Below are 20,115 nucleotides of genomic sequence, written 5' to 3'. Positions count from 1 at the left end.
ACGATATAAATACAATTTGTATATTTAATAAAAATAGCAAAATAAAAGTGAATAAACTTCTTTTAAAAAATGAAATAAAACGCACTTGTGTTTGTTTTTGTTCTGCCCAACATTCGATGTATATTTATTTTAATAACCATTTAACAATTCCCAAGATCTGCCCGTAGTTTTGTTAGCGCCTCCCATTAGATTAACCATACGATTCTTATAACGCTTCGAAATATCCTTCTCGATGTGTGTCTGTAGAGTACGCGTTTGGGCAATCACTTCCTCGAGGACGGGATTAAGCTGCAGCTGCTGCTCCCACAGCTCGACGGCACGCTGCTTGAGCCCCTCGCGCGTGGATCGGAGCTTCTCCACGGCCTTGGTCATCTGCTGGAGCTTGGTGGCAAGTAGATTCGCGTACTTTGACGAATGCTTTAGCTGGAATAGATGGCGCGTTTGCTCATCGGAGGTCTGCTGGATGATTTTCTCGATGTAACCGAGAATCTTCTTTATGCTATCACCATCGTGTGTGGCAATGCTGTCCATAAGCGAGTACATAATGTTGCTCGAGGACTTCAACTGATTAAGCTCATAGAGGCGCAGGCGCAGGAACGATTCCAGCTCGAAGAGCTCGTCCAGAAAACGATCCCGATAGTTGGGCGAGTCTAGGAGTGTGTAGGCTTGGTCACCTGCAATGGATTTGGAATGGATTAGCAGCTGGTGGAGAGATGAGAAACCCATATCAGCTATCAGCATACCCTTGGCAGTGCCACCATCCATGCCAGTGCCCTCCACCACGATCCCATACTCCTCGACAGGAGTGTCAAAGTTGATTTCAACAGCATCCGATGCTGGGGCCCTCTCGATGCCCCAATCGATGTTACCGCCATCGGTCTCCGGAAGATCTACACCACCAAAGTCACCGTAGTCAATGATTTCCGCCGAAACGGTGGAGGATGTTCCGCCATTGTCATCCGTTCAAAAGTCAATTTCGGTAACAGCGTTATCCCCCTCTCCATCCTTGGAGGCGATGCCTTCACTGAGGTCTAGGCTTATGGGAGGCTCTTCAACGGCCAGGGGTGCTTCTTTGTGAATGTACTGATACACTGTGGTGTTTCCAAACTCGACCAGATGCCGAAGAATGGGTAGCGACTGCTTGTGCCCACTGATCTCGGCATACATGTCGATGCCGTTCTGAATCTTGCCAATATCCTGTAGGGACTTAGTGTAGAGGTCTGGCAGGCCGGCAAGAACCTCGATAAACTCCGCATGTAGATTGTCTCCTTTGACCCCCAGCTGTTCCAGCAAGGCGGCATGTTCGGCCAGTAGCTGACCTTACGGCTTGTGCATGTCTTGGGCTCTTTTAAGGCTCTCATCGGTAAGTTGTTCCAGTTTTGCCATTTGCTTTCGCACCCCAGGTATCTCAAAGTTCACATTTCGCACAAATATCTGAGCCGTTTCGCCCAGATATGTAGCGTTCTTTTCGTACAGGCGGCATATCTCCTGCCAATCCTTCATACGCTGACTGCCGTAGGTGCCAAATACGCTTTTCGTATCCTTCTCCGTTTGCTTGAGGATTTCAATTATCTCTTTCACATGGTAATAGTTGATATCTGCAACGAATTTGATGGATGAAGACACCAGAGCACATGGCCTTGCCTACAAGGTGGTGGTAAAAAAATACGCGACAACCCTCATCTGCCTGATGCACTTGCAGGAAACTCCAAAAGGCAGTTCTAGATGCAGGTGACCTGTTTTCAATGCAGTTCGGCTATAGGAAGGCAAGATCGACGACGGAATAATAGGGTATATCGCTGTTAAAGCTATAGAAGGAACCAAGTAGCTTGGAGGACGAAGGCAGTACTGTCTCGAGTTGACACTTGACATAAAGAACACCTTCGATTGGGCGACGTTGACCTTCGACACCTTCGACGTTCCACGTCATTCTCAGGGCCCTAACTCGGTTAGGAATCGCAGACTATCTAATAGCCATCATCGAGGTCTACTTCAGAGACTGCATGCTGCTATACCACACCGACAACGGCACCGTGGAGAAGCAGGTGACATGAGGCGTTCCCCAAGGCTCAGTCCTTGCGCCAACCCTATGCAACGTGATGTACGCCACTATCTTCAGGCTTCAATATCAAGAGGTACCCGCACAGTAGGTCATGTAGAAATTGAGAGAAATTAAGGTCTAAGGAGGGGATCTCTAGCCTTCTTTAAATTTAATAAACTGATAAAAAATAAAAACAGAGCACAAGCTACTCACTTGCTTTCGACAATAATTTAATGAGCTGTTCATTAGACGGCATGTCCTGGAGGGCATTGCTGATCTTGGTGTGAATTTCCTTGATCTCCTGTTGAATATTTTTGGGCACAATCCTGCGGCTGATCAGCCAGTCTTGCAACTTCAGAGTATGGATGTCAATGGGAATCTCAGACTCCTTTTTTTCGAAAACCGAAAATTTAACACATTTGAGAGCATGATATGGCTAAAACGAAACACACTTACATTCATTTTGCAGAGATATAATATTTGTTTCTGTTCCACGCAAGCAAGCTGCTATGTTGTTACTTCTTGATAAAATATACATACCGTCTCATTTTCTAAATATACCGTAAATTTACTTATGACAAAACAAACTTAGCCCACTTAAGCCCCTCTATTTGAACAGCTTGAGTTAGACGGTAAATAATGCTGATAATATTTCCTCTAGTAGATCTATCCAGCCTATCTTTCACCTGTCATGCGCTAAAATTCTTCAAGATTCATAATTTTCATAGATTGCATTTTTATACATACTGGTCGACAGTGGGTTAATCGTTCCTTGCCTCTGTCCAGGACACTAGTTGCTCGCAATTTGGTTACGTATAATTGGTTTTTAAACAAAGATAAATCAAAACCCAAGGTTATTTCTGTTGTAACTTGATCCTTAAGCAATTCTAAACCTAAGCTGTAGTGTAGTCATTGGGAATAGCTGCGGCATCGGTATCGTCTCTGAACATCTGGGCCACTTGTGCACTTGGCAGAATCTTCTGGGAACTTCCCGTCTTCGTTTTCCGCCAAATGTCCCACTCGACTGGATGCATTTTCTTCTTATGCGAATGCATGTTGGCATTCGAATTGAAGGTGCGCGGGCAAAAGGGACACTTGTACAGAGGTTCACCAGTGTGCTGGGCCATGTGCTCCTGAAAAGTGGTGCAAATGATAGAAAAAGTAACAGCCATTTTACGCATTGTGTTCTCACTTTTAGGCTTATATCTTTCTTGAACGTTTTGCCGCAATGTTCGCAGGTGTAAATAACATTCGAGTGGGAGTATCGCTTGTGGCCGATCAGCGCACGAGAGTTCTTGCAGCTCTTGCCACACTCCGAGCAAATGAAAAGCTTGCCTTCGTCGTTGTGGCGCCTCAAATGCTGCTTGAGGTTATCCTCATCTTTCAGCCAACTCTCGCAGTCTGGTCGCGGGCATTTGATGCGTGGCCCACTCTCCTCAAAATGCAGGCGAACATGTTTTTCAAAGACGGCCTTATCCTTAATACTCTTGCCGCACACATGGCACACATTCGCCGCTTTGCGATGCTGCATGCTGATGTGCACCTGCATATGGTATTCCGTTGCGAAGCTGTGGAGTGGAGCGTATGCTTTATGGGTTTCTTCGTAAATGCATCCAAAGTAAACAGATACTCACGCATTGTGCTTGGGGCACTCGGGACAAATGAACTTTCTCTCGTTTACTGGCACGTGGGAGCCCTTATGCAGCTCAAGGAGATTACGGCGGGAGAAGCGCTTTCCGCAGTCCTCGCACTGGAAGTCGCATTCCTCATCGGGAACATGGTGAACCAGCCAATGGGCGCGCAAAACGCTGGAGTTGGCGAACACCTTGCCACAGTCCTTGCACCTACGGAATGAGAACCGAGCCAATTAAAACTGTCTACGGATAAGAAATCGAAATCCCAGCAGTCACTTAATATACTCCGGATTCTCATGCCTTCTTGCGTGCTCTTGGATGAGACAGCGCTTATTTAGCTTCCGGCCGCAACATTTGATGTAGGGCCGTTCGTCTGGATGCTTCTCCTTGAAGTGATCCCGAATACCGTCGAAGTCTTCAGCCAAAAATATGCACAGCTCACAGCCCATCACAATGTATCGTTTTATGAGTTCTTCATCTTCCTTGCAAAACGGCGGCAAGCGTTCCATCTTAAATACTCTTTTCACTGGTTTATGCTTCTTAATTTTAGCTTTGCTCTTGTTTCCCGTCTGTCCAATCTTTTTCGTCTTGGCTGGCTTGGCGACTCCTTCCCTCGCCTTCCGTTTGCGGCCACTTCTCGTAATAATTAAATCGTCTTCCTCATCTTCATAGTCAACATCGCCATCATCATCATCATCATCGTCCTCTTCGTCGTCGTCTTCGCCATCATCGTTGTTGGGTTCTTCAAGGCCAAATTCCAGATCTGGGGATTGCCGCTCAGTTTTGATGTCCAGCTTACTGTCGACTGGAGATTCCGGCGACAGAGTCTGGCCTAGTTCTAGCTCATCCAGGGGATTCACATTTACCTGAGCACTGACATCATTGTCCACTGCCAGCACATCGGCTGGCATGAGTACTTCCTCCAGCCAGGATGTGTTCACCGCCTCGGGATCCTGCTTGAACTTCGAGGTGGTAGCATAAATCACTTGAGCCTCTTGTATGGAAATATAAAACTGGTGAAACTCGGACACCTGGGTCCAGCAGACATTGCAGATAATTTTTGATATCTCATCGTTGGGCAGAATCTGGCCAGAACCATACACATTTGTTTCTCGATGTAGTATCTATGATTGTGTGTATAATATAGGAAAGGAAGTTTGGTTCTCACCTCGAACCAGAAATGCTGGCGCAGCACTTCGGCCACTTTGTTGTCCGTTGCATTCACATCGAAGATCTGTAGACACATCTGGGCTCCGCCGATTCCGCGCAAACACAAACGGCAGATATCCATTTTGCATTTATAAATTACAGCATCTATTATCAAATTTATTAAATTTTATTGTAGAAAAAATAGAAATTTACAATGCGATAGCGATGGGAGTCTCTAACAAAAAAATCGATAGCCTGCCTATCGTTCGTGTTCTTCTCTGTACCTCTGCATCCGTGAAAAAGTATTTAAATAAAAATGAGAAAACAAACCAATAAAGTACCCAAAGATGCAGCGGCCTCGAAGGTAACATCGCCGCACGGCCCATTTGCAGTCCTCAGTTGCACGCTATAACATTTCACTCTGATTTGCAGCGAATAAGCGAGAAAAAACTAGAGGCTTTCACAGTGGGCAAATTCTCAAAGGAGGAGCAGAAGAAAAAGGAGGATGCGGCTGCCGCGGCACATGTAAGTGCATAGGTAGCTCTCTCTCTCCCTCTCTATTGATATACATATGTACAAAAATTTGATATTCTAGGCCTTCAAAGAGTTCGTGGAAACGTTCCAGGAAGCACCCACCCCCTTGTCCAAGGTGTGGGTGAAGGCCGGTACCTACGATGCAGGCTCCAGGCGTGAGGACAAGTCGGAGAAGGGAAAACTGTATAAGCCTTGGTCGAGGCTCTTGGATAAGGAACCCGACAAAATCGGAGAATACGCCAAGACGCTGGCTTCAGATCTCAAAAAGGAGCCGCTGAAAAAGAAAAATCAGGAGAAGAAGAAAAGCAACTTGGAGCTGTTTAAGGAGGAGTTAAGACAGTAAGCTCGACTACCATTCCTACTACGATTCATTTATTCATTCATGGTTATGCCAATTTCTTTCAGGATCCAAGAAGAACGCGAGGAGCGGCACAAGTACAAGCCCATGGCCTTATCACAGGCTCCTCCAGCACAGCAACAGCAGCCACAGCAGCAGGCGGCATCACAAAGCAGTAGTAGTTGTGCTTCCACCAGCTCTCAGCAGGCAGCAAGCAACGCGCGCGAAGTGGGATCGTTTGACACCGGGGATCCCAATACTACCAACCTCTACTTGGGCAACCTAAATCCGAAGATATCTGAGCAGCAGCTTATGGAGACTTTCGGGCGCTATGGTCCCTTGGCGAGTATCAAGATCATGTAGCCACGTTCCGATGAGGAGAAGGCGCGTGGGCGCAATTGCGGCTTTGTCGCCTACATGAGCCGCAGGGACGCCGAAAGGGCACTTCGGACCCTCAACGGCCGCTACATCATGGGCTATGAGATGCGTCTGGGCTGGGGTAAGACAGTGCCCATAATGAACACGCCCATATTTGTTCCACAAGCGCTAATGGAGCTGACCCTTCCCCCGCCGCCATCGGGACTACCATTCAATGCACAACCGCCCGCGAGTGAGGCTGATACGTTACCCAAAAAGAGCTACAAAGAGTACGACAGCGAGGAGGAAAAGGAGAATATGGAGGGGGTAAAAAAGCACATGCAAGAGGCATGCCATCAAATAGTCCCGAATTAAAATTTTGTATTTTTAGATTCTTAGCAAATCAATAGTAAAAGTCTTCATACCTACAGAGAAGTAAGAGCGGCCCATGATAGTGTATGGTCTTTATAGAAACTAATCTGAGCAAAACTCTTCTTCCAGAGCTGTGCTTAAGGTTATCCATCGTATGATTAAGTTTGTTATACGCGAAGGACCCCTGTTCGAGGCATCGGTAATGATTCGCGAAATGGAGAACTCGCTGTTCTCGTTCCTTTTCGATAACGAGAGTCCAGCCCACATATATTACCGCTGGAAACTCTTCTCTCTGTGTCAAGGGGACACGCCCGGCGAGTGGCGAGAGAAGGAGTTCCGAATGTTCAAGAATGGACCCGTTTGGAAGCCACCAGTGGCTAATTTTTATACCCAGGGCATGCCCGATGAACTAGTTGTTGATCCCAATGCACCAGTCGTCAGCAAGGGAGCCCTGTCCAATGCACAACGCGATCGACTCGAGGATCTCATCAGACACCTAGTACCCGAACGTGCTCGCATCGGGGATGCCATGATCTTCTGTATTGAACATGCTGATGCTGCTGATGAGATATGCGAATGCATTACCGAGTCTATGGCAAGCCTCCATACGCTTCCGTCGAAGAACATTGCACGTTTATACCTGATCTCTGATATACTGCACAACTGCACAGTGAAAGTCTCCAATGCCTCGTTCTTTCGGAAATCGTAAGTTAATCAGTTATTTATTTGCTTTTATGTTGTTCTTTATATTGTTCCTGTACTTTGCAGCGTGGAAAAGCAATTGATGGACGTGTTTAAGTGTCTCCATGCCTATTGCCTGAATATTGACAGCCGCCTCAAGGCGGAAGGCTTCAAGTCCAGAGTCTGCAATGTCATACGCACCTGGGAGGAATGGACCATCTATCCGAAAGAGTTTTTGGCTCAGTTCAGATGTAAATTCCTGGGCAAACAGGTTTGTATAATCCTTCCATCTTTGTTTGCGATGAAGTTTTTCATTGTAGATTCGTCTTTAGTACATTATCCCGCCCAGTTCTCAACAAATGGAGGAATCACGCTCTGAGGAGGCCGTGGACGAAGATATTGACGGAGCACCACTATCTGGCGACGATAAAGATGATGAGGACTTGGATGGTGTTCCATTGGACGGTGCTGCTTTGCTCAAGAGCGCCTTGAAGCTGGCTCTGCCAGAGTCTCTCACTCCTAGCAAATGGGACACACTAGATCCGCCCGACCCGCCCAAGTTCTTTAGCTCGGATGAGGACACTGACGATGACAGCTCGCAACAGTACAGCGATGAGAAGCGACAGCAGTTGAGGGACATTGAATTAAAGGCCATGCAATACCAAGATGAACTGGAGTCGGGTAAGCGACGCGTGGATGTTGGCTGGACGGTCGTGGAACAAGTAGACAACTACCGCAAGCGCTTGTTGAAACAGGTATGCGCATGCCGTAAACATTTCAATTAGTCTTCCCTTTGCTTATATTATAATCTTTTCAAATAGGATTTAAGATCAGAGTCTGTCGTAGACTCTCCGTTGAGCTACATGAACACCAAATTAAAGAGCTCCAAGCACAGCCAGAGTCCAGTTCCATACAGAAGTGCCTCTCGCAAACGGTCGCATTCCCCTTACAGCAGGGGAGATAGCAAGCGACGTGACTATTCACCGAATAAGTCTCGTAGTTCAAAATCGTCCAAACGCAATCGTTCGCGGAGTGACTCCGATTCTCCAAAGCGCTACTCGGAACGATCCGCCCGCAGTACGCGATACGACAGTCCTGCATCTACTTCTTCTCGGTCCCGACGGTCTCCGTCGCCATCGTACAGGTCGCGATCTGACCGCCGGGAGGAGGCATCGCCAACGAAGCATCGTAGCGAAAAGCACAAGCACAAGCATAGGCACTAAAGTGTGTCGTGATTGGACTATAATAAAATTCAAATCAATTCTGTATGAAAACGCATTCTTTGTTGGTTTAAAAAACATGATATATTGTAAATCTAAATGGTTTGCATAGGCTCTCCTGTTCATATGTCGCATTCTCACACTATATCATGGCCCAAGTAGTTCGATTCCGTCCTGCGAATTTTTCTAAAAACTTCAATCTAAGCACACTAAATATTTAAAACTGTTGTGATTGTTAAGGAAAGCTGGCCAACCCGTGTCCTCGAACTGCCTGAGCCGAGCGAAAGCCCAAATTGGTTATAATCTTAGGGTGAATTCAGAATAGGTCTTAATAGGCTTAAAAGTAAATACGAACAGCCTCTTCGGCATTCTGCTCTACGGGGCAATATGGGCATTTGAGTATGTGGCCGTTGCTGAGCTTGTGAAGGGCATCGTTGGAGATGACATGACCACAGGTCAACTTCTTTGGCGGATTGTGCTCGGAGGTCTGCTGACGCAAGATGGGACAGGCGAAGATTGAGTGGAAGCGGAATTCTGGCTGGAGATCGATTTCGATGGGCAGCTCGTCGCAGCCATTCCACATTCCCAGGACCTGGCGCGATTGCATCACCTGCTTGATGTTCAATAGAGCGGGAAGGGCAGTGCATCCAGCATTCACAACAACAGACAAGGCAGAGTTCTTACTAATGCCCAGCAGCTGGCAGGCATCCTTAAGAAATATAAACGATAGTTCAGTCCACATTTCCTGGCCCAGGAAATGCTTGTACGGAGAGTTCTCTAGCCCGGCAGGCAGATATATAAAGCTGGCCATCAGATTGGCTATCTCGTGCTCATAGCGCAAGGGAAACTTCTTGAAATTCGTCCGGGCGTAGATAACGGCATCGTTCTGCGACTCCACGCCATACGAGACAAGCTGCATAAAGCGCATGCGGTGCAGCCGAAACTCAATGAGAGAGTGCCGCTCCATGAGCTGTGGTGAGTAGCGCTTGGTCCACTTGAGGGCTTCGGTCAGCTCCCGCTTCTGTATCTTCATCCAAATACTATAGATATCGGCGAACTCCCGCTCTGAGTCGAACACATCCTGGGCGTGATCCTCTGTCATTTTGCATTCTTTGATCAAAGTGCGGGCCACCGTGTCCATGCCCTGGCGGCAATAGTGCTTGGCAATGGCCTTGTTCAGCAGCATCAGGTTCTCCTCGTCCTGCAGGACATCGACACGCATGGTGGATGTAAAGTCGGCGCTAAAATTACGATCAATAGCCTTCCCAATCTTTGAAATCGAGCCGTGCAAGTCACGATGCTCTGTGGACAGCTTCTGCACTATTTCATTACATTTTAAAATAGCTCCTCTGATCACCTCCATGTGGCGATCAGTGGGACGCTGCGGCGCAGTTGGTTCCGTCTCCACCTGCATGCTCACACCATTGCCCATTGGGTCGTCTACGCTGGGAGCATTTGCATTCACCTGAGTGCTCGAGTTAAGAGTCGTTACCATTTGCTCGGCATTTCCAAGGGCATTGACCAAGTCCGACATCAGCATCGCAATATCCCCTACATCGGCCGAGGCATTGTCGCGCAGCTGCTCTAGCTTGGTAACGACTCGGTCGAGATCCTTTTCCACCGATGAACAGGCCCACGATTCGCTATCCATTGTTTGCTCCACTTTCTTTCTGACAAAAAAAAAAAAAAAACTAGCCACGCCAGGCGCGCTTTTCCTTTAGACTTCAGACCAAAACGAACTCAAGTCTCGATCTCTGAGGATTTTTCCAAGATCTATGGTAGATTTCACCGTTTAGCGGAATATGCGTATTATTTATAAATTGTTAATTTTATAAATTATAACACACACAAGCATTGTGACCAGTGTGACCGTGGACTTTTCGATATCTGACTGGACTTATCTCATTTGAAAAATAGACCGTAAATATACTGACAAATTCAAGTTCTATTTTATATATTCCTCGTTTCTGATATTCCGTGGAATATTACTAACTATGTACAACATTTAGTCATGCCCATATAATTTTATCCGATTAGTGAATCTATTTTCTAATTGCTTGATTTATTTTAAACACTTGCTTTTATTGCATTTTGTGTAAAAAAAGGTTTTAGCGAAAATGGTCCAGCAAAAGAAAACGAAAGAGGATAGTCGTTCATATTGCTCAATTTAGAGATTCCGTTGAATAATTCTGTCTAAGTAAAATCCTTAGTTTTGGGCTAGTTTTTAGTCCTTGCTTTTATTGTATTTTGGCTAAAACAAGTCATAAACAAAATAGATCAACAAAAAAAAAAAACAGTCGCAATGTTTCTGATATTTGAAGAAATGATGCGTGTATATGTCTTTGTACACCCTATTTCGAAATTTTATATGAAGATTAAACGTAATTTATAAAGACCTTTTCTCAAATCGATATTCTTTAGACATATTCATGTATATTATTAGTATCTTGTATATATATATCTCGATCCTGATGCCTACGGAGCCTGGGATGACAAACATTTTTTCAATTCTATAATACTCCTTTCTCTAGGGTATGAAAACTAGTGTTGCCGGTAATCATTGTCGTTAACCGGTTATTTATCAATAAATACTCGTTTTTGATCTTCCGTCGAATATTACTAGCTACCTAAGACCCTCAGCTGTGAACTCATAATTTTATCCAATTATTACATAAATATCCTACAAGACTGGTCAACTTTAAGTTCTCATCATTTGTTTATAAAATAAGGTTTAATCAAAACAGACCAACAAAACTGTCCACTAAATTAATTTCCTTACATGGGAACTACACAATAAGTACACAGTTGCTACACATTAACTACACTTTCATGTATTTACCAACGACACCTGAAGGCGAAATGTGTACGTATCAAACATTTTTGCCTGTTTTTTTCATATAAGCCCCATGGCAGCGCCAGTGTGAAAAACTTCCGTTATCTACTATTTAACATGCCTTTTTTTCCGACATTTTTGAAAAAATTGAGGTTTTGATGGCAAACGATCAGGAATTCGATGCTGATCACGAATTGGTATTCGATGTGGCCTGGGACATGGCTCTAAGGGGCTTTTCTACACAGTTTCTACATTGGTGCATTGGACAAGAGGGTGGGTACATAACGCGTCTTAAAATTTACTAGACAATACTATGAAAAGTAGGTGTGTGAGCTAGACGTGGTGACAAGAAAATGAGAAAATCCGATAAAGTATACGCTCAGAAATATACCAAAATATACCGTCTCAGTTTCAAAATTCACCGTAAATTGGTCGATATTGTCTCTGAAGATCTGGCAGCACTGAAAATCAAGCTGAAAAATCAATAGACTGGTCATACATAGCATAGCATACAAAAATGCTCAAATTCGCATAACATAACGACAAACTCGCAGTTTTAAATTAGCAGTAATTAGATAAGTTAACGAATATTTAAATACAGTCAATGTATGCACTAACGAAAATGGTAAATATTGTAGCAAAATATGTATAGTTTCTTCGCCATAAAAATCAAAAAAACCGCCAAGGACAACAAACTCGGACGCTAAAAATTCGAAATTTTAAAAATAAATGATGAATACACGCTTTAAGCTATGCGACATTGAATCCTGTTTCAATGCCGTGTCTCCAAAAATAAAATAACAGCCAACATTCCGAAGCGCACGAGTACTTTTGGCATGCTCACGAAAATCCAGGTCCAACGACTCCAACGGTTAAGATAGGCAAAGCTAAAACAGTGTGTGTACAAACAGTTTTACTTTCGCTTGAAAGCGAAATGTAAATGGAAAACGTTTGGGAGAAACCCCGCAGAAAATTCATAATATATATGTAAGATTAATAATAATGTGTAAACTTTTAATAGCACGGTTTTATTATATGTTCTTCTTTCTTGATCGGCGTATTCGAATGAATGTGTGTTGGCATATCGATACTTGTCGAGGACAAGTATCGATATATCGAGTACATTGGTATTTCTTATAATACTATCGATGAGTAAATCTTAAACTAATATTCAAATCTTATAAACTAATATTCATATCTTACATTCGGGCAACCTGACTACAGATCGCCCACGATCTACACACCAAGGCATACAGTTGGTTAAACATTTCTTATTCGGTATTGTCTTACTTAACATACTATTTCATCGATTAACAACATGAGACCATGGTTTTATCCTTACACTCTACCCAGGGTTTAAGCCTTGCTGGTTCTAATATACTTCGGAATGGAATTTGCGTCAACTGACAGTCCTCAATGTCGACAACCTCATAACGATCATTATCCAATACTCTATTGATCCTGTACGGTCCTCGGTACTTTGGTGCGAACTTCTTATTGATCCCCGGTGTTGTGTCCACATGCCGGACTGCTATATAGTCACCAGGTTCATACTTTAATGGGGCTCTATGTTTATGGGCATACATCTTCTCATTTATTTTCTGCGACAACCGTATGTTCTCACTTGCTATTTCTCTTATAGTTTCCAACTCTCTAAGTTCTGACGCTAACTTCTCCTCTAGGTATTCGGTTAATTCATCTACAACGGGTCCTTTCTGGGTATTCCAAATAACAATGTGCTAGGTGTCTTTTTCGTACTGCTGTTAACGGAGTTATTAATGGCGTGCTCTACCTTGCTCATTAACCTATACCAATCGGCTTGCTCAAGGGGCTCTGACAGTTTTCCTAACATAGGAGTAAGAACACGATTCACCCGCTCCACTTGGCCATTCGCCTGCGGTGCACCTGTAGCTACCTTAATGTGCTCTATCCCTCTCTCCTGCAGAAAACTAGAGAACTCTAACGAGGTGAAACAGGTCCCACGATCTGATATTATCCTAGTAGGGCGACTATAGAAATCAAAATATTTACTTAAGGCATCCTTCGCTTCCCGCGTGCTGGTACTATTAACCGGGAACAATTTGACAAACTTAGTGAATGCATCTATTACCACAAGGAGGTGTTTTCGCTTAGATCTAATACTCGGCAACGGACCCAAATGATCAACATGTATGGTATGAAAAGGAACACACGACTTTGGGATACTATGGAGCGTTCTGTTATGGATTGTTTTAGGCATCGAGTGTAGTATACACGGTAGACAGTTTCTGATGAACCTTGCCACTTTACTCCTCATTGACGGAAACCAGTAGGTCCTCAAAAGGTCACTCACCGCCTTATCAACTGCTCTTCCATACACATTGGTACATAGAAACATAGTTCGTTTTCACAACTCCTCTTGTAAACAATACCATCTATCATTTCAAAATCTACTTCAATTCCATCCTCTAGCATTTTTCGAATCCTAACTACTTCCTTGTCTCGCATCTGTTCTGTTTGCAATATCAAATCAACATCTTCTGGCGTTGCACCTACTACCCCAACTATCAATGATTTTAGTAATCTTTCCTCCTGAAACTCTAACTTGTCCCTCTCTACTGTATCCTCAACACATTTTTTCTCTTTATCTGAATTCCTACTACTAATGTACTTTACTCCCCCCACCACATCGTTAACGCTTCCTCTACATTGGCTCAAATCTCTAATTTCAATCTTCCATCCATCCTTTTCCCTATATTCACTATTCTCTATGTTATCTCTACAATCACCACCAAGGTTCTCTCTATCATCAGACTTCCACCTATTTCCCAATCTACTTCCTACTGCACTTGATTCTCCACACTCAATCGCAGGGTTCTTTACGGTACTACTACGCTCTCTATTGATATTTAATTCTCTACACTTAATCACAGGGTTCTCTACGGTACCTCTATGCTCACTACCAGTGTTGTCTCTACTTACACTATTCCTTGTATATTGCTTTCTACTCTCATCTTTTTCTAAATTAGACTTTTCTAAACCGTATTTGACTCTATAACCATCCTCTAACATATTCGTCACTTGATCTTGTCTGCTCAGCGCATCAACGTGCGCCATACTGGCCCCAGGTCTGTGCATAATGGAGTAATCATAGTTCTCTAACTCTAGGGACCACCGTGCTATCTTAGGACTAATTGACTTTCTGGTTAACGTCTGTACTAACGAATTACAATCCGTGATTATTTTGAAGGACCTATGATCCAAATATGCTCTAAAACGCCTCAATGCATAAATTATAGCCAATGTCTCTAGTTCGAAACTATGATAACGTGATTCTCTTTCTGTTGTTTTGCCGGAATAATAGGACACAGGGTGCATCTTCCCATCATCTTGTCTTTGCATCAGTATTGCGCCATAACCGTATGAACTTGCGTCTGTATGTAATTCCGTTTCTCTATTTGGGCTAAAAATGGCTAATACCGGAGGATTTGCCAACGCATTCTTAAGAGTTTCAAACGTCTTCACCTGTTCTCTATTCATGGGAAACGGACCACCTTCTTTTAACAACTGCACCAAGGGCTTAGCTGTCGTCGCAAATGACAACATGAAACGTCGAAAATACGAAAAGAATCCCAAGCATGAGTGCAGTGCTTTTACATTTTGAGGGACTGGGTATTTTTTCAAGGCCTCAATATGGGAATCACTAGGAACTATTCCGTTTTGATTAACTTTATACCCCAGGAAATCGATGTTTCGATTGACAAACCTACACTTTTTTTGATTTATCTCTAAATTTTGCTCGCTAAACCGAATGCATAGTCTTTTTAATATATCCATGTGTTCTTCAACTGTTTTAGTCGCTACTAATATATCATCCATGTACACTACAATGCTTTTGTTCCTAATAAAGTCTCTCAAGAGCTCCAAAATTAATCTCTGAAAAATAGCGGATCCATTTTTTAACCCAAAGGGCATTCTCAAGTACTCATACTGTCCTTGCGGTGTCACAAACGATGTATACGGAACTGATTTTTCTTCTACGCCTATCTGATGATACCCACTTTTCAAATCTATAATGGAAAAACAGCACTTGTTTTCTAAAAACTCAAGACAGTCCTCAATAAGGGGCAATGGGAAATTATCTTTAACAATTCGTTTGTTCAGACCACGGTAATCGACACACATTCGAAGTTCTCCTGATTTTTTTTTTACTAGGACCAACGGGGAAGCATAAGGAGACTCACTATGACGGATTACTTTCTTTTCTAACAGATCATCTACTATTTCAGCTACTTTCTCTCTCTCATGGTAGGATAAACGACGCGGAGTACAATGAAATGGTGTTGTTTCTGTTACACGAATCTGCATCTGATACTTTGGTGGTGCTTTAAAGTCAAATTCTTTGTGTAAATAGTATGTCTTAATAACTTCCCTACACTTTTCTGCAAGAGTGAGGCCAAATTCGAAACCTACGTTAATATGTTCCTCTTCATCAATCTCTACCGACGCACAAAAGTTACTGAATTCGTCGCCTTGATTCATATTCTCGATGGCCATTTTGTCATTCCTTGAGTTTTCTTGTGTCTGATTTTTAAATGGATTAGAACGTTTGATTAGCTCGCTTCTTTCTGATTGATTACCATCTAACTTATCATATAGTCTTATGTTAATATTATTTTTACGTTCGGTGAATAAAGACGCGCAGGTTAAACTAATAGCTTTTTGCTTTAACGAACTTAATGATGTGTGTTGCTTCGCATTGATATTTTTCTTATGAACTAATTTTACTTCAATAACTTTAAGGGCATCGCGTCCCAACAATACCGGCAAAGGCAGCATGTTATCATCTACGATGTTTAATAAAACGATATATTTCTTTGTGCAAAATTCAATATGGCACTTAAATTTTCCCCATATGGGAATTGGTTGTCCTCCTAGTCCATAGTATTTCCTAACTTCATTATAGGCTTCAACTATAGCCGACTTCGGTATCGAAGACTTATGAATAAAACTTACAGGGCTACCTGTATCAAATAGACTAAAAATACTGACGCCTCTTTGTTCACCAAACGGAAGTCATAAAGTGATTAACTGGACAGCCGCTAAATCGTCGTTGTTTTTTTCTCCTGGTCGCTCCTCATCTTGAACTGCAGCTACCCTAGTGGCCATCTTTCGTTTCGGGCACTGCGAATATAGGTGGCTGGTACTCCAACAGTTAAAACATGCCCCATCCGGTCTCTTTGGCTGACTGCATTCCTTCATAACGTGCCCAAATTGCCGACAGTTGTAGCAACGCATTGCGCCACCACCTTGCTGCTGCCCAACTGCCATACTCACATTTAGTTTTCCCTTTGTCATACCTTCGCTACGAATTGCTACGACGCCAGGAGCTCTTCTGACCTTATCATAGGTGACCATCTTGTCATGCAACTCGTTGAGTGTGCTGCAATATAGCATGGATGCTGCCATGCCCGTCTTGTCCTGCAGTCCCTCTACGATGAATTTGACCACATCGCTCGTGGCCATGTCTGCTTTCGACGCTATGCTGCACATTGCGACGAAATATTGCAATGCGCTTTCATTATTTGCAATTTTCCGTGCCTCCAGTCGCTTTCCAATGTCCCACGCTGTCACTTTCTGCTCAAAGACGTTGAGCAATTCTGCTCGCATCAATTGCCAAGTCAAAGGCGCCACATGGTCGATGTACGCCTTCGCCGATCCGCCTAGCAGCCGCTTCGCTAATATCCAGCATTTGGACTCGGATACACCATGGAAATTCATAATGTCCTCAAAGTTACTTATCCAACTGGTTACAGCCTGGTCGTCATCTCCAGAAAATGGACGCATCAACGCCTCAATGTGTGTCAAGTCGATGCAATCTCTCGGCGTTTCCAACTCCATAGCCTCTTTCTCCGTTTTCAATATGCTTAATTTGAGATCAGCTAAGCGCTTGCGAGAAACGTACAATTGTTCCAACTGCTGCAAACGGCGCGATTCTTCTTCGTATTCATCTGATCGCATGGTCAATTTCGAACAAGCGTTGTCTTGTCGCGGCATGAATGCTTCTCGAGCCTTCTGCACATTTTCACCATATTCTTCTGGCGCCGCTTTTACTGCGTGTTGTGCACTACGGTTGTCTCTATCTATCTCGCGCTCAACCGGGACTGCAAAAATGTCTGCCTGCATAGTCTCGTCTGCGCTTGGCGCCGTATTTCCTAGCTCATGCGTGTCTTCCATGATTTTTTTCACTGCTGTACGTAATTGGTGTATGTTGGCATCTTGATCAAAATATACGTTATGTCGCTACGCAATATGTCGCTAAGTTCACTTTTGTGTACCCCACACCTGATATGTAAACTTTTAATAGCACGGTTTTATTATATGTTCTTCTTTCTTGATCGGCGTATTCGAATGAATGTGTGTTGGCATATCGATACTTGTCGAGGACAAGTATCGATATATCGAGTACATTGGTATTTCTTATAATACTATCGATGAGTAAATCTTAAACTAATATTCAAATCTTATAAACTAATATTCATATCTTACAAATGTATCGTTTATTAATAGTATTTTTCGAAAAAGAGTACAAAGTGTATGATTTAAGATGTGCAATTAATGAGTCTGTTCTTCCGACTTTTTGTTCAACTTTCTGCTTCTACTTCAAACAACCGACTCCCGTATCGATAACCCCTTATCGGTTAGGTCTTTTAAACATCGGTTAAGTCTGGTTATATCGGTTAGGTCTTATCGATGGTATCTTAAGTTCAAATGTTAATTTAGATGGGATAGTGCTAACTGCTTGATACACTGTCCTTTACATTCGGCCCTCCTGCTCATCTTCATCTGTCCCAGATGATAATATATCATCGTTCTCTGAGACAAAACGCCATAGCTTCATATTGTCACTGCTCGTTGCTGTGATATTTGGCCCCTCGACTTGAGCAACCTTTCTGACGTCGTAGCGACCGTTCCGCTTTACCTTGGTGACTTCATATGGGCCTAGATACTCGCTGGCCAACTTGCGTCCTGCGACGAACTGCGTCCTCTTGATCGCGACCATGTCTCCTAGTCTGTAGCCGTGCTCAGGTCGTCGTTTTTTTATCATAATTGCGCTTGTACACCTCTTGCGCCTTCTCAATGTTTTGTTTCGCTTGGTCACGCAGTTCTTGGCGCTCGTTGTTAACTGCGTAACCAACTCCTCGTTGAGCACCTCCAATAGTCGACTTTCAGCTTGTCTGTGCATCTTTGTCCCAAACATGACCTCGAATGGCGACGACTTCAACGTAGAATGCACATGCGAATTAATCGCCATCTGGACCTGTAGCACATGCTTGTACCACTTCGTTGACTCCTGAGCTGAGAGCTTTGCGATGATACCCAAAATTGAACGGTTCACCCGCTCAATCTGACCGTTGCCTCTCGCCACACCTGTCGTTGTACACACATGTTCGACTTTATTCTCGTTGAGAAACTCGCTGAATGCGTTGGATGTAAACGCTGCTCCTCTGTCGCTGACTATGCGCTTGGGAAAACCAAACACAAATGACCAATCGCTCAGCCTCTTCAGAACTTCTTCGTGACCTGTTGACTTAGTTGGGAACAGCCACACAAACTTGGAGAATGCATCTACCACAGCAAAAATGTACTTGTATTGCTTGGCTGTCGCATCCATTGGTCCCAAATGATCAACGTGCAGCGTGTATAGTGGTGTGTCACCCTTGTCAATGCAATGAAGATAGCCTTCTTGTTTGCCCAACTTTTTGCTGAAAATTATACAACTGATACAATTAGTAATCAACTTATTTACTTTCCGTTCAAGGTGCGGAATCCAGTATTGCTGCTGAACTGAGTGCATTGTCTTCGCTGTGGAGAAATGACCAACTTCATGCGATCCTTGAATGATTTCCCTCCATCAGCCTTGGAACCACCAATATGTCATTGCCATTTACAGATTTGAAGAGAAGACGTCCTTTAAGCTTGTAGTCTTGATATGGGTGCTGCTTCAGGATCTCAACTGTGGCTTTGATGAAATCGTCATCCTGCTGTGCTTTCTTTATCCGAGCTGTTAGCTCCGTCGTCACGAACATGCATGTCTGCGGAAAACGACTGAGACAGTCCACGTGTCTCATTCTGTCCCCTGGGCGGTGTACTGCTTTGAATGTAAAGTCCTCCATATACAGAATCCACTGGGAAACTTCTCTGGGTATATCTGCTTTCGTTGTTGTCTGCTTAAACGCCGCACAGTCAGTGGCAAGATCAAATTTGATCCCCAACAGGTAGTGACGAAACTTCTTGAGTGCGAGGTATGCAGCTTTGACCTCCAAATAGTAACTGTGACGTTTGGACTCGGCTTGTGTAGTCTTGTTACTCCAATAGTAAATCGGGTGGAAATTGCCATCAGACTGCTGCAACAGAACTGCTCCGAAACCTTCTTTGGATGCATCCGTGTGGAGTTCCGTTGGCGCTTCTCGTGAGTATAAATGTAATACAGGTGCGATTACAAGCAGATTCTTTAAGGTTTGTAGCGATTGTTGCTCTGCTTCGCCAATGTTGAAAACTGCTTCCTTCCTGAGTAGATTCGTGAGCGGCCGGGCAACTTGTGCAGAGCCAGGGATGAACTTTCTGAAAAAGCCTGTGAGTCCCAGAAATGCTTGAACTGCTTTAATGTCTTTGGGCGTAGCAAACCGACTGACAGCTGCTGTCTTCTCTTTGCCGGGCCAGATTCTCCCGTCCTCAATGATATGGCCCAGAAAGCTAATGCGTGGCTGCATGAAGCTACATTTCTTCCACTTGATCTTTAGGCCAAACTGCGCAGCTGTCTCCAGGACCAACTTCGTCTTCCTCATGCATACCTCGGGCGACGCGGCGTAAACAATTATGTCGTCCATATAAAGCTGCATAATGTCAGAGTTGATTAATTCTTGAAAAATATAGCTTACGAACCGAATGAACGCAGCTGGCGAGTTCTTGAATCC

At 43.8% G+C, this 20,115-nt stretch overlaps 4 protein-coding genes and 1 pseudogene across 7 annotated transcripts in view; 2 read left to right on the top strand and 3 right to left on the bottom strand.

Annotated features, from left to right (window-relative positions):
* Nucleotides 1-94: 94 nt before the first annotated feature.
* On the bottom strand, nucleotides 95-2,589 carry LOC108159330 (CDK5RAP3-like protein). The gene is given in 4 exon segments (XM_017292526.2): nucleotides 95-674; nucleotides 744-1,598; nucleotides 2,255-2,429; nucleotides 2,498-2,589. Coding segments are annotated over 4 exon segments (1,581 nt in total). The 5' UTR covers nucleotides 2,504-2,589; the 3' UTR covers nucleotides 95-129.
* Nucleotides 2,590-2,839: 250 nt separating this feature from the next.
* LOC117192599 (transcription factor grauzone-like) lies at nucleotides 2,840-5,048 on the bottom strand. Its single transcript, XM_033397312.1, has 5 exons — nucleotides 4,844-5,048; nucleotides 3,952-4,760; nucleotides 3,676-3,885; nucleotides 3,234-3,609; nucleotides 2,840-3,174 (listed from the first exon to the last, which is right to left on the bottom strand). Exons 1-5 carry the CDS (start codon nucleotides 4,964-4,966, stop codon nucleotides 2,935-2,937), a joined length of 1,758 nt encoding a protein of 585 aa, XP_033253203.1. The 5' UTR covers nucleotides 4,967-5,048; the 3' UTR covers nucleotides 2,840-2,934.
* A 49-nt stretch (nucleotides 5,049-5,097) lies between these two features.
* Nucleotides 5,098-8,371, top strand: LOC117192598 (annotated as a pseudogene).
* A 164-nt stretch (nucleotides 8,372-8,535) lies between these two features.
* LOC117192600 (E3 ubiquitin-protein ligase RMND5A-like) lies at nucleotides 8,536-10,205 on the bottom strand. Its single transcript, XM_033397313.1, has one exon. It carries the CDS (start codon nucleotides 9,974-9,976, stop codon nucleotides 8,663-8,665), a length of 1,314 nt encoding a protein of 437 aa, XP_033253204.1. The 5' UTR covers nucleotides 9,977-10,205; the 3' UTR covers nucleotides 8,536-8,662.
* Nucleotides 10,206-11,638: 1,433 nt separating this feature from the next.
* The window catches only part of LOC117185822, a 63,675-nt gene continuing 55,198 nt past the window's right edge, over nucleotides 11,639-20,115 (top strand). The window contains exon 1 of one of the 4 annotated variants that reach the window (XM_033398005.1): nucleotides 11,639-11,783. The gene's annotated coding sequence lies outside the window, so the exon portion shown is untranslated. The remainder of the gene's footprint in view (nucleotides 11,784-20,115) is intronic. The other 3 variants (XM_033398006.1, XM_033398009.1, XM_033398010.1) reach the window with 3 other exon arrangements.

This window comes from Drosophila miranda, assembly GCF_003369915.1.
Source record: "Drosophila miranda strain MSH22 chromosome Y unlocalized genomic scaffold, D.miranda_PacBio2.1 Contig_Y2_pilon, whole genome shotgun sequence".
Classification (NCBI taxonomy): Eukaryota; Metazoa; Arthropoda; class Insecta; order Diptera; family Drosophilidae; genus Drosophila; species Drosophila miranda.
The sequence above is the reverse complement of the archived record's forward strand: the minus strand, read 5'-3'. Positions and strand labels throughout refer to the sequence as shown.